General features: G+C 38.6%; 1 protein-coding gene across 2 annotated transcripts in view; it reads left to right on the top strand.

Moving 5' to 3' along the window:
* Nucleotides 1-11,039: 11,039 nt before the first annotated feature.
* il16 (interleukin 16) overlaps nt 11,040-16,624 on the top strand; it is a 55,596-nt gene continuing 50,011 nt past the window's right edge. For both annotated transcript variants that reach the window (XM_065953217.1, XM_065953216.1), the window contains exon 1: nt 11,040-11,224. In XM_065953217.1, coding sequence (XP_065809289.1) covers nt 11,212-11,224 — 13 coding nt within the window. In that variant the 5' untranslated portion in view covers nt 11,040-11,211. The remainder of the gene's footprint in view (nt 11,225-16,624) is intronic.

The raw sequence follows: 16,624 nt of genomic DNA, 5'->3' as shown, positions 1-16,624 counted from the left end.
AAACCTCAGCTCACTGGTGGGAAAGATGTGCCTCTCTGAACTTTCAAAAACTGATATTTAAATTGTTCAAATATTTAGCATCCAAGGAACATGCAGTTGTGAATTGAAGGCATAGCTAGTTATGACTGTTATCCTAAAACGTAAAGTAACTCATGATCAAGCTGACCCCTCCTTCCATGAAATACATTTTAAAGGTCTAAATCCAGAATTCAGTCAAACATAGTTCTCTGTTTTTTCACAAGTTTACAGATACTTTTTTCCCAACATTAACCGATGTTAACCGATGTCTGATGTTGCTTTACAGACTTTAAGTCGTAAAGTTTATTGACCAACCAAAACCACACAGGTTTGCACAGAAACTGATACTTCCTGAAGAGCACAAGCTGCAGTTTCAATATTTCAGAGCCTATTACTCTAAACCTAACTGTTTGATTTATCATTTGTTTATTTAGTGCCTCAACATTTTAAAGGCATGACACAAAGCTGAAGGGCTTTCAGGATTGTTCAGCCTCCCTGACTGAAGCCCAAACTGTTGGTCCACAACAGGAAACCTATAGCCGGTGCTATCAGGAGTGGCTTCCTTCACAAGACAAAATGCTGGCGTCATAACTCCAGGCAAGGTTTCGCCCATTTCCTGATGCAGGAGGGAAACAGTTGCCTATCCTTTTCCCCAGGGTAGGTTCCCATCCCCACAGCACTGACCTGTCTTTACTTATGAGAGGGACAACACCATAACGATCAACGAGTGAAGATGTTTACATGGGATTAAACGTTCAGGTTCTTAGTTTCTTCACATTGTTATTTTAAAGTAATCTAATGTGATCCAGATACAAAGAAACAGAGAGACAGAAGTTCACCTGAACTGTCCCCGCTTCCTAAAGGAACTATCTGTTACCAAGCAGACGACTGAAGTTCAGTGCTTATGGTTAGACTGAATTCATAGTTATCTCACAACCCTTTTAAAAGCTTGAACTAGATTTCTAATTTAAGGTGACACCACAGTATAGGGTGATTTATTTTGTGTATTTGTGTGTAACTAATAGTAACTTTAATTTGAAAGAAATTTTAGTCTAAGATTAACCACTTGGTACATGTGTGCTCTTTGTAAGACCATCTCCAGGCCGGGAAAACATTTCTTTCTACATGTTGAGCTGTTTTGACCCGAGGATCTGGACTCTTTGCCTCTCTCTCTCTCTCTGAGTGATGTGTGTGGCAGTAAAGAGGATTTATTTTGATTTTTGTCTGTTAATAATTCCTGGAAGTGTCTCATATCAGACTGGAGCCTTTCTGTTTTTATATAAACGTTTCCCCTGCATGATGAATGTATTGCTAGATCTGCACATTGAATTTATATTTTTAATCAGAATAATGGTGAGGAATAATCAGTGTGGATATCGGAAGTGACATGTCCCTTCTGTCAGGGTAATCAGGTGCTTTAGTATTTGTTAAAAGTTTTTTACTCAGGTTTGGCACCACACAAGGGGAATGCACGTATCGGTTTCCAGGTGTTGTTGCAACCTGAGAGAAGCCACCTGATCCTGGGTATATTATTGATGGATGCAGCTGATAGGATTACTCAGAGAACAAAACAAACACCTAAAAGAAGGAAGGAATCACATGTCACCACCTTAACCTTATTGTGCTCTAATGTTGAGGAGCTGGAACAAAAAGTATATTTAAAACGTTTTTTTTATGAGTTATAGCAAAAAGTAATATGTAGCCCCAAGTTGTCAAAGTGATGGGGAGCCCTATAAGAGTTCAATATGAAATCACAGACTAATGCTTCATCTACAAAGATAAATTGAATATATTAGATTCGATACTGATGATGCAATTTAACAGTTTCAATACAGACCATAAAAATGATGTGCTGCAAAGGGAGTGCTTATTTCAAACTCTTGTCATTATTTGGGCCTTTGAGCATTCAATAACATGACTCCACACTGCATATGCTAAGGTACAATACAATACATTCATTACTAAATAATACATTTACATAAATGGCTCATTAAAGCTTTAGATCTATGTCTTCAATACTTTTGGATAGCACACTAAAAGGATACAGTCTCTGTTCTCTGTTATATTAATGACTAGGATTGAAACGTGTTTAAGACAAAAACAACTACCCACTTTTTAAATTGCACAAACATGATGTCAGTGTCAACAACGTATTTGTTGAATTTAGACTTAGGGATCATGAGTTTGGTTACAATTTCTCTTAATGTTTAAAAATCTGAAAATCTATAACTTGGTGTTACACCCTTAAAAACTCTATTGCAGTTCAAATGAAACAATAATGAATTGGTCTAATGAATGCATCTTTTTTTAGTATTTGAATCATTTTCAAGCATCCAAAAGGTCATTACTTGGGCTGTCAAACAATTGAATTTTTTTTTTAATCACAATTAAGTAAAATCATTACAAATTCCATTATTTCACATTTTAAAATAATAATTGTTAGGCTTGTTTTTTATTTATTTCTGTATTATCTTAAGCTGACAGTACTTTACCCGCTGTTTGAATTCAACTCTGATTTTGTATAGAAATAAAGTAAGGACCTTGTGGTAGATCAGAGGTTAGGACATTAACTAAACCAGATCAAACACTAAATGAAAACACTTCAGAGGAATGGTAATGTGAAATGTTTGATGTCTTAAGTTACGTTTGACCCATCAGCTGAGCTGTCTGGGAGTAAATTGAATAAAGCCTATGAGGCCCTTTCCTCCACTGGGACCCTGGGAAGCAGTCCCACATTTCTCCCTCCTCTACGGTGCCCATGACAGTAAGTAACGAGGTGAAGAAACCTTTATTCAACACTAATTATAATTGTAACTGTAGTGTTTTTTTTATGTCTTCAAGTACCTGGAGGGTCTCTGTGACATAAAGTGACTGTAAAGAGCTGTGTTATCAGGATTGACAGGATAATCATCATTTCCATAATTAATTTTGCATCCCAGTAAACATGGTTACACTGATGGGAGATGAGTCTCTGCTGGTTTCACAGGTGATGTAGTGAGACAGTACATCCTCAGTCTTAACATCTGCTCTACTCAATGGAAAAACAAACATCATCTGTCCAGAATGTGGAAACTTGGCTGTTTTTCAAGCCCATTTGAAGTCCAGGCCCCGCCCCTTTTTCTGGCTCCAATGAGCACGAGCCTGACCTTAGCCATGTTGTGACCCTCTTTTCCTTCAGCTGCCTGCAGGGAGGAAAGGGTCAGCTAAATGCTTTCACACCCACACACAGACCTTTTGGGCCACAATGGCTTCTTTTTTTGGATTCAGAAAGATGGAGAGCTTCCTGATAAGTGGACAGTTTACACATTCTGAACAGAAAACCCACTCCCCACCAAATATATGCCATATCCTGTCCTTACCCCACCCTGCCTGCTATTGTCCTCACACACAAACACAAACATTTACATAGGCCAGGGCCTTAGTCCTACTCTTTCAAACCATAAATATGTAAATCTAACAGAGGAGTCACACTATAACAGCTGCATGTGGACCTGTGCAGTCCACATTAGAGAGGAAAAGACTGGAATTCATTTGAACACATGAGAATAAAAGACATTTAAAACATGTTATTTGTCATACATTTGAAACTAGACAATGAGAAGACAGATGGAGAGAGGTTAGTTAAATGTGTCGTTCTTTAGATTCAGTCCAGAGGTGAAATCCAAACGCTGTCAGGTCAGGGAGAGTTTCCTGCTCCCAGGCTGTTTACAGAGGATGTTTTTACCCTCGTTTCTCTGTGAGGTGTGGTCCATTTCCTTCACATAGTACAGAAGCAGAGCCTTCTTTATTGTGAAGTAAAGAGACATCTACTCTTACTTCATAAACAATAGTACAACATAAGCCACGTGGTACGTTTTAAATAGAATAGAATAGAATAGTTGATCCTTTAATTGTTTTAACAAAATATAAAGATGCAGCCCCTTAAAGCTATTCACAAATATATGACTACATAATGTTTATTCTATGTGCATTTATTTATATAATTAGTCCCATTGAGATCAGAGGTTTCCTTTCCAAGAATAGCAGTGTTCACATGCAGGACTGTCATGATTTGGTCTTATGTAGTTTGTATTTCAGTTTATGTTTCCTAGCTTAGTTTCTAGTGTTTTTATTTTGTATTTCCTATACCTGTGTTTCTTTGTCCTAGTGTGTATTCTTGGTAAATTGAGTTCTCTGTCTTTAGTGTTTCCTGTTATATTTTGTAGTATATTTTTCCCTATATGAATCTTGCCTTTAGTGTTTCCCTTGTATGTTTTTGTCTTAATGTTTCATAGTTTAGTCTTTAGTGTTTCATGTGTTATTTTGTATCTTCATATCCTAGCGTTCTTTATTTTCTAGTGGTTGTTACATTCTTGAGTTCTGTGTGTCTTCAGTGTTTCATGATTTATTTTGTAGTTGTCCTCAGTGTTTCTGGTCTTGTGGTCCTATGTTTGATTACCCCTGTGTCTATTTAGTCTCTGTGTTCCTTCCCTCGTGTTGTCAGATCATTGTTTGGGATATTCAGAGATTAAATTAAGAACACAAATACAAAAAAAATCATTTACTTTTACATTCCACACAATCTACTTATAATAAAGAAAAGAAGAATGACCCACAGTCACAGTCTGTTTTGTAAAATCAAACAAGAGCATGCTTCTTTATGTCATATAACTGTGTTTCCAAAATACACTTCCTGAGTTCAAAAGTTCTGTGAAACATAATTTCTAGTTTAGTCCTCATAGACTGTTGTTCAGTGTGTGTGAATAACAACAGCATGTCAAATTTGTTCATAAACATCTCTGCAAATAAAAATGACTCTATAAAGTTCCCCCTCCTTACTAAATCAATTTCCTCACTGGCAGTCAAACGTCAAACTGAAGGACAAAACCTGTAATGAAGGGCGGCTGTGGCTCAGTGGTAGACCGGAAAATCGGGGGTCAATCCCCAGCTCCTGCAGATACATGTCTGATGTGTCCTTTTCAAAACACTTAACCCCAAGTCCCACTGCTTCGTCTGCGTGTATTTGGGATTAGTTTATACAGGTGAAGGTCACTTTACAAAGTGTCAGCGGTCAGTGTGTGAGTGTGTAGGTGTGACCTCTGGTGTCAAAGCACTTTGAGATGTCAGAAGACTAGAAAAGTGCTCTATAAGCTCATGTCCATTTACCATTCACTAAGTGACACAGTAAAGCCACTAGAGGGAGCCACAACAAAACACATGGAAAACTCCTCACATAAGGATATCAGATCCATTTATTAAAAGGAAACAAATATTTGTAAGGATATTTGTATTCTCTGCTGATATTTAAAATCAAGTAATGAGGTAATGAGGATGAAGGACTGTGGTGAGAACTCTGACCTTTGGGATGGGGAACCCTTCCTATGGGAAAACTAAGGAGAAGTGGAATTGTGTTTATAAATGTACAGACATATTTAAGAAATAAAGAAATGTTCAACCTTGCAAAGCAGAGGGTTTGCTACGTTTCCTCATACAGTCTTCTCCTTTTGGGAATTTTATATTTTAATATCAAATAATATAGGTGTAATTAGCTGATTATTTCCTACAAAATCATGGCTACCAAAAACAATAATACATGAATAAAAGTGAACATTCTCCACTGTGCAGGTTTTGTAATGACGCATTTGTTTTCTACTGTACATAAGTTTGTGGAACTGTTTAAGATAGGCTAAAGCAAATAAAAATGTCATATTTTAAACATTATGTTGAGTTGTTGCCAGATATAACATTTTTATCATTCTGTTGGTTCAAATATAAATATTTAATCCCCAATCAAGAATAAATCTGAATCTAGCCTTCTTTAAAAAGTCATTACCTTTTGGAAAAAATAATTGCCACAAACTAATAAAGTAGCACAACATAATCCAAAATGGACAGAAACAGTTTCTAATGGACAGTGGGATTAAATAGAACCCTTGATGCAACCGTCTTGTCTTAATACAAAAATCATTTTAGTTCTGGTAACTGTTGAAATTGTAAATTTACTGAGGGGACTTTTTTTTTTTTTTTTGTCTCTTTTTTGTTTGTTTGTTCTTTAATCTTTTTATTTTTATTTTCTGAATGCACTTACAGATTGTGTAGTTGTTGTCTTGTGTACTTTGCTACCTGTACTTCATTAATAAATAAAAAACAACAGGAACCGGAGAGCCGGTGGTTCAAGCCCCGATGCAAACGGGCTTGGAAACTAGTCTTGTACCCAGGCATTTCCTTATTAGTGCTTACCCTTAAAATCCTGTTGGTGCATGTGTCTATATTTGAGCCTATGTGTGGGAAGGATGTCTAAAAGTAATTTGCCTTCGTGGAATCAATTAAGGGCATCTTCTATTCTATTATGCTGTACTGAAAACATCTGAAATAGTGATTATGACCATTAACTTAATAGTAAAATGTTCAGTGATAAATTGAGTAAGGAGGTGGCTCATTTCACGGCAGAATTACGATCCGACTCCTTTTTGCAACCAGTAACAATGCCCCCTACTGGCCACTGCTGACTTTTAAAAGTATATTTCATACAAGCCAGAGTAAGATGACTAAATCAAAAAAGGGGCTCAGACAAATCTGCAGTTTTGTTTCAGCTCCAGGACTTACATACAAAGTTTGAAAATGTATTCCTGTGTGCGCCTCTTGACTGGTATTCAGACCTTGGGCTCAAGGTGTCCTAGTCTTCTGATGTTTGTCCACCTTCAACACTTTTACAGTAACATGGGTTAAAAACAACTACGCTTTTTCCCTGAATTTGATCAGACATGTGGGGAGCTATGACACACCAAATGTTTTCATAATGTTGTTTACAGTTAATGTTAAAGATAATACTACTTTTTCAAAAACTGTTTGAGTGGAAGTTCAATACAATTCAATTCAATACAATACAACAGACCTCCTTTTTGTTTCTGCATTTACTTGAAAGTTGGACCCTGTTCCCACTGAGCTGTTAATAAGTGCATAATAAAGTATTTATTAACCTTTATAAGTAGTGTTCCCACTTTAGATCCAGTACCTGCAGAGGAGCTTTATTAACTGTTAATAAGTGCATAATAAAGTATTTATTAACCTTTATAAGTAGTGTTCCCACTTTAGATCCAGTACCTGCAGAGGAGCTTTATTAGCTCTAATAAGTTTCTAACAAGAGCCTATAAGTGTCTTACAAGACATAATAAAGGTTTTAATTATGCCTCTATTAACACTTATATAGTCTTATTTGTGTTAATAAGAATCTTATTAATGTTTATGGCGTGCTAATAAGAATCTAATAAGGTCTTATAACAGCTTATAAGTGACTTATTACCTATTAATTACAGCTTATTACAAGCACCTTAATATAAAGTGTTACCCAAGAATTCACAGGGCCCCCCTCCAACCAGCGTTTATCATCATTATGTTATAAACAATCTGATACCAACAAAATAATTCTAAAATGTTAACATAATTTATTTACAAGGTTTAAATACAAATTATTTTCAAAATATTGATCTAAAGAACATAAAAATGTAATTATCTAAATAACTTTAAGTCCAAATACAAATGGTGCTCTTCTGAAAAAGAACCAGTTTTCACATTATTTGAGTGTAATATAAAGAACAATAATCATTTGGACATTTCGGACTTTGTTACATTTTGTGTCACAACACCCCACTACTTCATTTATGCACATCCACATTCACACACCTGATGTTTGCTGTTCCAAGGTCATTCTTTTACTTTGTTACAATAAATCATTATTATTTGCAAGTTAACTGGTGTCCTTTTTCGTATTTGTCATGGCCCTTGAGTCAGGTTATTATGACACTATGTATCTATTTATCTATCTATCTATCTATCTATCTATCTATCTATCTATCTATCTATCTATAATAATGAAGGGGATGTGCTGTCAGATTGGCCTCAACTGTCATTGAAAACTTTGCGCATTTTGAGCAACTGCTGGAATTTGATGTTTGTCAGCCCTTGGGGCCCTCTACTGACTTGGGGCCCTCTACTGACTTGGGGCCCTCTACTGACTCAGGGCCCCAAGCAGTTGCCTGTCTTCCCTGTAGACAAGCAGCGACACTGGCTAGCTGTTCAGTGAGAAAACATAAAGCTAGACTATATCAACCTGCCGCCCAGCTCCAGACAGAAGCCCTTTACACATTGTGTTAAAGCAACAGCACCATGATGAAGCTCTTTGTTATAATGCACCTTGATGTCCCAGTGTATGTTTACATCGGGTTATCACCATACACTGTAAGGTTAGCACACACTCTCAGACACCATGTGTAAGGCACATCATGTTAATGTTTAGCATTATTTCTGAAATTTTGTATGAAACATAATTTTTAGTTTAGTTCCAGTTTATGCTTTGCCTGTTAACCACAGGTCAGCAAATGTCAAAAGTCACTCATGTGGACAATATAATTTCTATACCATGTAGAAGTTAAGGCCATCCTGTAGTCTGGTTGTCATTATGTGTATGTTGTTTATTTTAGAATTTGTAGTGGAATCATGCTACATTGCTAATGAGCCGTTCAGTTGTGGCAGTGGCCTTTATGTCAACTGTTCCACCATGAGGCTGCGTGTGCAGCCATGAGGCTGTGTGCAGCCTTCTCTATAGAAGGTTTTATTTATCTATTTGTGTTTGTATTTTTTGATAATTAGCCAAATTGTAAATTTTGGAGAAATAAATTAAATTCAGTATTAATGTGTATCAAATCAAGAAAGGCTGAAGAGAATAAATGAAAAACTGTTGCTCTTTAATTTTGCTTTATTTACAGTGAAAATATAACAGTCCTCACATATGGGTCTGTTACACATGCACACATGGCACTGTTCAGCACTGCTGGGTTCAACATTAAACATCTAAGTATCCTTCTGTAAGGACACACGGGCTGTATCCGAATTGCCAAGTACATACTGAATCTTTCAGTAGGCAGTAGGCAGTATGCAGTACATACTATCCGTGCTGTATACTGTTAGTACCTACTATTCAGTATGCACACACAGTAGGCAGATATTTGTGCCTACTTCTTCTGATTCATTCAGTATGAAAGTGACGTCATTTACGTTTCCCGAACCGGCCGCATTCACCCGTTTTTTTTTTTTTTTTTTTTGTTTAGCTTTATTCAAGAAGAGTAATGCGCATATACAGTCAGGTAAACAAAACAATATCACAATGTAAATCAAGTAAAAGACAGATTAAATAACTAAATAACATACAGTACATAAAGAAAAGTACAAATGAAAGACAGTAATATGCAGAATATAAAGTAAACCAATACAGACACATTTAAATAGTTAAATCATTATTTAAATAGAGGGAGAAAGGTTTGATAATAATGCAGATATTTGTTATATTTTCTGTTGTTAATTTAAAGTAGTGATTTCAGTCGGGACTTTAATTCTAGATTAAAAATTGATTAAATTAATCCACGCTCGTTTGTTTTGATTTGGAGGCGGACGTGACGTGACGATTTATGTTTAATTTCGCACAGCATTGTGGGTGGTAAAATACAATTCATTTCCTGAAAGCACACATCCGATCCATACTGCATAAAACCCGGAAGTTAGTATCCATACTGGAATGTTCAGTATACTGCGCGGACCCAAAAAATGCATACTGAATGACCATGAAAGTTCAGTATACTGAAACTCCTACTGAATAGTACGTACTGCATACTGAACTGTGTCAATTCGGAAAGGGCCAGCCTCTAGCTTCTCACTGGGGTTGGTGAATGAATCACCTTAGTGCAGAGTCAGGTGTGTTTGTGGCTGATTGGCCTTGATTAAAGACAGGTGTGGGGAGCTTATTTATACTCCTGGAATTCAGTTCTCTGTGCTGACTCATGATCTCAACTTCAGAGGTAGTGAGAGGTTCTCCCTGTGTTGTCTCTTGTTGTCTGTGTGTTCACAAACACAAACAAATAACTTTGTGTGTATTTGTGTCTATTGCTAAAATAACTTGGGGTGCTTGGTAGTTGATAAACCCCAGCCTTTTGTGTTGAGTTTTAAGGCCTCCCTGGCAGCCTTTACTTCCTTGAATTGTTTCTGGGTCTCCCTGACAATTTAGTTTGGAGTCAGCTGCTTGGCAGCAGTAGTTTAATTATCATTTTCAGTGCATTAGTTAGAAGGGTGTTTTGGCTCTGTACTATTTCATTGTTCCCTACCCCCCCCCCCCCCCCCCAACCCCCCCCACCCCCCCCAATCTACCGTTTGCGATTCTTGTGGTTATCCTTTTTGGATAACTTTCAGACACCCCTGGGTCCGCACCTGTGTCCCACTTTCCCGTTTTCCTGACACCCTCCTTGAACAGCAATGTGTAAGTGGAGCTCATGTAGAACACACATAGAACAGAATAGGATATTGGTTATGAATGAATGATAATATTGCCCTGTGTTTTCTTGGTGAGTGAAAATGATATGTTTGCTAACCACTTGGCCAAATGTACATTTTAAACTGTTATTTCAGGTTCAAAACAGACATTTTAATAAACTAATATTTGAGTACTTTTTTTCTTGTACAATAATTTCTGTGGAACAAAATCCACTCCAGAGGTTATTATGCACCTAAGGGTAGTCTGCCTAAATGAGTTGTTTCAAGTGTTGTGAGTTTACAAATAGTCCACATTTAACCACACATCAAACACTGTGAAGTCCCCCTTTAAAGGTTCTTTCCATTCCAAGCCTCCACCAAAAACAGCCCAGATGTGTGTATTCACTGCCCAGTGCTGCAGTCAAAACAGTTCAGATCTGAAAACTAGATTCATAACCACATTCAAGTGATGTTTGTGCGTGGGTTTATTCCTACACTGGAGTGGGTCACAGAGAATTCATTCATCCTTTCCAGCATACAGTACTTACCTACACACACTGGGGGCACACAGACTCATGTGCATGCCTCGTAAATGACTATAACCAGTGTGTGATGCAAAGTAGGTGTGTGTTTAGGCTCAGCTCAGTGCAGTGCAGCTGACTCACAGGAAAGGGGCAGTGATTTTGGGGGCCCATGCCTCACTGAGAGAGACAGTGTTCTACCTACTGAGGGGGAGGAGAGGCAAAGAGGAGGACGATGGAAGGAGAAGAGGTACAGGCAACTAATCCCAGATGAATCACAAGAAAGCAGTGGTGTGACTGCTGTGCTGCCTTCGGTGTCTCTGAAGTGGATCTTCCCTTTGGATTGCCTTCTTTATGCCTTGAGTTGAAGCTGTGGAGGCTGGCCCAATACAACATGATCGACTATGGTGAGTAGGACTTCTCAGCTAACAATGATGATTGGTGCAAGTAGATTTAAAAACCATGTGTCTCTCAGACTTTAAAGAATACAAAGAAGTAGGAAAAACATCGTCATCATTGTAAAAACCTCACAATGATGATTTTCTCTACTTCCTTGAATTCTTTCTCCTGAGAATTGTGTAACAGAAAAATTTGAATTCTGTGACTCAATTGCACATAGAGGTCCTTTGTTGAAAAATAAATTATGTAACAATGTTTGTGTCCATTCCAATGGAACCAGAAGAGCACAAGTAGCTAAGTTAAGTGAGGCCAGGTGAAGCTTTCCCCACAGCCCGTACACTCACACAGCCACAGCATGCAGTTGTCACTCCACATTGTCAGAATAGAGATCAGACAAGCCGAGCCCCCCTTCAGAGTGCGCAAGCATAAGAATGCAAATGCTATCTCATAAATAATGTCAAGGACTTTACACATTTAAAAGTGGTGAATTATTGCAGAATGACTCCTCGTGGCTCTCTTGGCTTTCCTCTGTTGGCCCTACACAGAGTGGAAAATCCTCCGGTCAAAACTCCTAACAACACACACGTTGTTCATCTGAGCAGCCACCCCACCCTCTGCTTTTCCTCAATCATGGTCTGTTCAGCTGGAGCCCTTTCCAGACTAATGCTTAAGGCGAGGACTGTGGTGTCTCAGTTGTACACATTTAAAGGGATACTTCACCCGTTGAAACATGACTCTGTATTGACATTGGGTCATATATGTAGTAGAAATGTGAAATACATTTTGAAGTTGGTGCCTTCTTGGCCGAGAAAAGACACAAAGTGTCTTTTTAGCTCATGTGGATGAAAGACACCAAATCCCAGAATGCACAGCACAGCAGACCACTCCCACTATGGTCCTCTATTTACTGACATATTTACTTCAACACATCAGACCATTTCCTCAACTGATTCAGAGATTTCTTCCAGAATTGGTGGAGCTGGTGGAGCCAATGTCAGCGTCATTCTGCGAGAGGCGGGTACACATTGAACAGGTCACCAGTCAGTAACTGGGCTGACATATAGACACAAACATTCAAGCTTCTTTCATCCATTGTCAAAGTCAACCTGTTTTTACATTTGATAGCTGTATAAACGCTCTTAATGTCTGAAACATCTTGAAATTTGATGACTTTTCCCAAAGTTATGAGAGAGAGAAAGATGGAATCTTATGTGGATGATAGGCCTTCAGCATTAAGATCCATGTCTTTGTTTCCTCTCTATCTGGCTAACTTACCCTCCATAATTACAAACACACTTCCAGCATCAGAGCCACTGATTCATCAGACAGAAATAGACTTTGTTCCGTATTTATTCACTGGAATTTGAGGCCTTACTACTGATTCATCACATTTTTGGGGTAGGCAGGTATTCTCTTCAAATGTTAAACAAAAGAAACAGACACTTTAGAGACTCATTTATCCTTTAATGTCCCTCTTTGAAATTGAATGTAGTATGTATCTTAAGGAAAACATATTATCATATCCAGAAACAAAGCAAATAGAAAAGCACATGCAAAAGTCAAAATGAAAATGAAACGAATGAACACACTCAAAATGAAACAAGCATGATGCAAGAATCAGAAAGAACTGCATCACCTTAAAAAATCTGCAAATACATTGAGATATTCAATCCAAAAGACAAATATGCAGTGATCAACTGCAAATAAATGAAAGCTGCAAATCCAGTCTTAAACGGAAGCTGCTCCAGGCCTGTAGGGGCGCTAAGTGGAACTAACTGCGTTCACACAGCAACCAAAAGTGACCTGATTGTTTTTGCTCCCATGTGAATCAGATGTGATTTTTTCATGACAGTGTGAACAGTACACACAGTCACATGGAATCGGATCTTTTCTAATCAGATTTGAGCCGCTCTCATATGTGGATTCCCACAGGAGTCTGATACAGGACGGATTCAATAATCAATATGAACAGCCAAACAAATGGATCAGACCTAACATACAAATGTTAGTAATATTAAGGCTTGCAGTGTGCATGCAGCCTAAGTGGACTCAGTCTTAATGTCCTAGTTGCTGCATTTAAGGTTACCATATGCCATTTTCCAATTCAAACTATAAATTCACCTTCTCGTCTCTCACTCTCTCCTGTTAATAATAAATTGTTCCTCTGAACGCCTCCTACAGGCTTAGAGCACTTCGGTTGAGACGGGACTTGGAGTGTTTGCCACATCTCATTGGCATGCCTTCATTTATTTGTTTTGGTTGAGTTCTACAACCGGGAAATTGACGAACTGTAACTTGAAAAGGAACATCCTGCACATTACTCTTGCTCAGCATCACCAGTTTAATAGAATAATCAGATTGGATGGATAGATCCAACCTTCAAAACAGGGTCCTAAGTCTCTGACTAGACTCTTCTCCTCTGTCGCCCCCCCGGTGGTGGAATGAACTTCCAAACTCCATTGGATCTGCAGAGTCCCTCTGCACCTTTAAGAAAAAGCTAAAGACCCAGCTCTTTCATGAATACCTACTAACTTAATGATGATGGTCTCCATATTATTGATGATGATGATGGTAATGACGATGGTTTTTGTTTGATAACGATGACTTATAAGATGGTTTCTATACTGATTAGAGCTCTCAAGAACTGCCCTCAATGTTGTGCTTTGCCTCTGGTCACTTCCTGTCAGCACCTGTGTGTCCAATCGGACTCAAAGCTGATCGTTTGCTCTTACTGACATTGTTCCCTTTTTTCTAGATCCTTGGTTGTGTTGTACGTCGCTTTGGATAAAAGAGTCTGCTAAGTGAATTGTAGAATTGTAGTCATAACACATGCTGAAAAGTTTCTATTACAGCCACAACATGTTGTGTGGGGGGGCTGTGGCTCAGTGGTAGAGTCAGTCGTCTGTCAACTGCAAGACTCTCAGTCCCGCATTGCTCCCACTGTTATGCCTTCAGTGTGTGACTGTGTGAATAGAATAGTACTGGTGGACAGTTGGACACTTTCCGTAACATCCTCTACCATCAGTGTGTAAATGTGTGAATGTGACATGTGGTGTAAAAACACTGAGTTGTCAGAAGACTAAAAAAGGACTCTACATGTTTAAGCCCATTTACCATTAATGATACAAAGAACTTCTCCCACATATCTCTCTCCATCATAGGTGGAGAAGCAATGTGTGCGTCCTTGAAGTATGTGACCGCTAAGAAACAGGAAGTGGGTCAACTAACAGAGTGGCTCATCCTGCCCAGGGTTTGGTTTGGGGTGCGATGAAGTTAAATTATTCGTAGCACAGACCGATATGTGCAACATATCTGTCACACTGTACAGCCCTGGAAGTAGATAGTCCATGTCCATGTATGGGTTGGTTTTATTTACAGAATGTTGTTAAGCAGTTCAAATTTACAGCTAAGTTACTGAAAAAAGCTCAAGAAATCAGGGACGATACCAGCAAGCTACAGACAAAATGTTGTTAAACTACTATCACTGCAATAAATAAAATCTACACAATCTACACAGTCTAAATATTATCTCATATATTGTCTGAATATATGTTACAGCTGTAAAATCAGCACCAAAACATTGGTGTAAAAATTTTTGTGACTTGAATCTGGAGTAATCAAGTCTGACGGAAGCCGTTAGCCGAATGGTTTGTTCGCGTGCCCCATGAACAGAGGGTTTAAAATGCAACCTGTGTCACCTTTCCCGCATGTCAAAAGTTTGTTCACAGTTGACTTAACGGTTGAGTTCTTTGAGTGTCAGTTAATAATACATCGCTTGGTCTTGACTTTTTGTGTTTAGGTGATTTTATTTGGTAAGTTTGTGGATAGTTCAGTATCATTAGAAACCTGGTCATATTTTTGAAGGGTCGTGCATCCCGCCCTCATTTTCCCCTGAGATGGGAAATCTTTGTATTTCGAAGTCTGAAAAGGAGCTTCCAGTGACGCAAAAATCATCATTTTGTGGAAGTTGTTGTGGTTAGCGGGGTGAAACTACAACGCTAGTTCCTCATATTTTCAACCACTGAAGCTACAGACCAATCACAGATCAGTGGGTGGGAACTGACTCCCAGAATTGAAACTTAACGTCCGCCATATTGCTTGGAAGCTATGCTAACAGGCTCTATGGAGAAAGCTGATAATGGCGAATAAAATCTAAATATAGCAGCGAGATGGTTGCTGCTGACAGGCTGGTGTTGTGTCTTGGCTGCTGTGGCCGCTAGTCGCTGGGGTCACCGCTGGGGGCTAGCCACCAGACCGGCCTGTCGGCAGCAACCGTCACACGGCTATATTGCTGGACGCCGCTGGCCGCAGCAGCTGGGAGAAAAAAAACGGCCTTTCAGCAACAACTGTCTCGCGATTATATTGCTGGCCGCTGCCAGCTCAGCAGCCGAGACATGATACCTGCCTGTCGGCGGCGGTGAGGAAGAGGAGCCGGGGCCGGCTTGAGCTGGGGCGGACTGGTAGTGTCGGTGCTCTCCCTGTTTGCCTATGGACACAGACATAGAGTCTGTTTTCTGAAAGGAATTTCCAAGATCAATTCTGGAAGAAATCTCTGAATCAGTTGAGGAAATGGTCTTATGTGTTGAAGTAAATATGTCAGTAAATGTTTTTATTACTATAATTCTACTGCTATATTGTATATTTTGGAAAAACTATATCAATCGAATTTCCCTCTGGGATTAATAAAGTATTTCTGATTCTGATTCTGAACAAGAGGACCTTAGTGGGTGTGGCCTGTGGTGCTGTGCATTCTGGGATTTGGTGTCTTTCATCCACATGAGCCAAAAAGACACTTTCTGCCTTTTCTCAGTCAAGAAGGCATCAACTTCAAAATGTATTTCACATTTCTACTACATATATGACCCAATGTCAATACAGATTCATGTTTCAACGGGTGAAGTATCACTTTAAAGATGCTTTATTGGCATGAATAGTTACAACTGTTGTTGCCAAAGTGCTGCTAACACATGCCTAACACATGCCGTTGCAATTTGGTAGAATTTCTTGATATAGGGTCTGGATGAAGTCCTGACATTATCTAGAATTTCAGGAGTTCATGTGAGATAAGTCAGGCTCTAATGGGTGAGAAAGTAGAAAGATAATGATGCCTGACTAAATGCATTATGGGTTTAAGTTAAATAGCCTTTGCACATTGTTTACTAAGTGTTCATAGCAAATGTGACAGTCCATCAACACTGGCATGTATAATGCATCTGAAGGTCATCCCCAGTGCTCTCTGGAGTGTGAAGTGGTAAAGTGCACAGACCATCATTAGCCCATTAACGGAACCAACAAAGACAAAAGCATTCCCTGTTATTTAAACTATTAAATATTGTGCACATTCAAACATTAAATGAGCTTCTACTACTTGATTAGTTTTTTTTTTTTAAATTCCATATGCTGTATTC

This window comes from Labrus bergylta, chromosome 3 (genome assembly GCF_963930695.1).
Source record: "Labrus bergylta chromosome 3, fLabBer1.1, whole genome shotgun sequence".
In the NCBI taxonomy this organism is placed as follows: domain Eukaryota; kingdom Metazoa; phylum Chordata; class Actinopteri; order Labriformes; family Labridae; genus Labrus; species Labrus bergylta.
The sequence above is the reverse complement of the archived record's forward strand: the minus strand, read 5'-3'. Positions and strand labels throughout refer to the sequence as shown.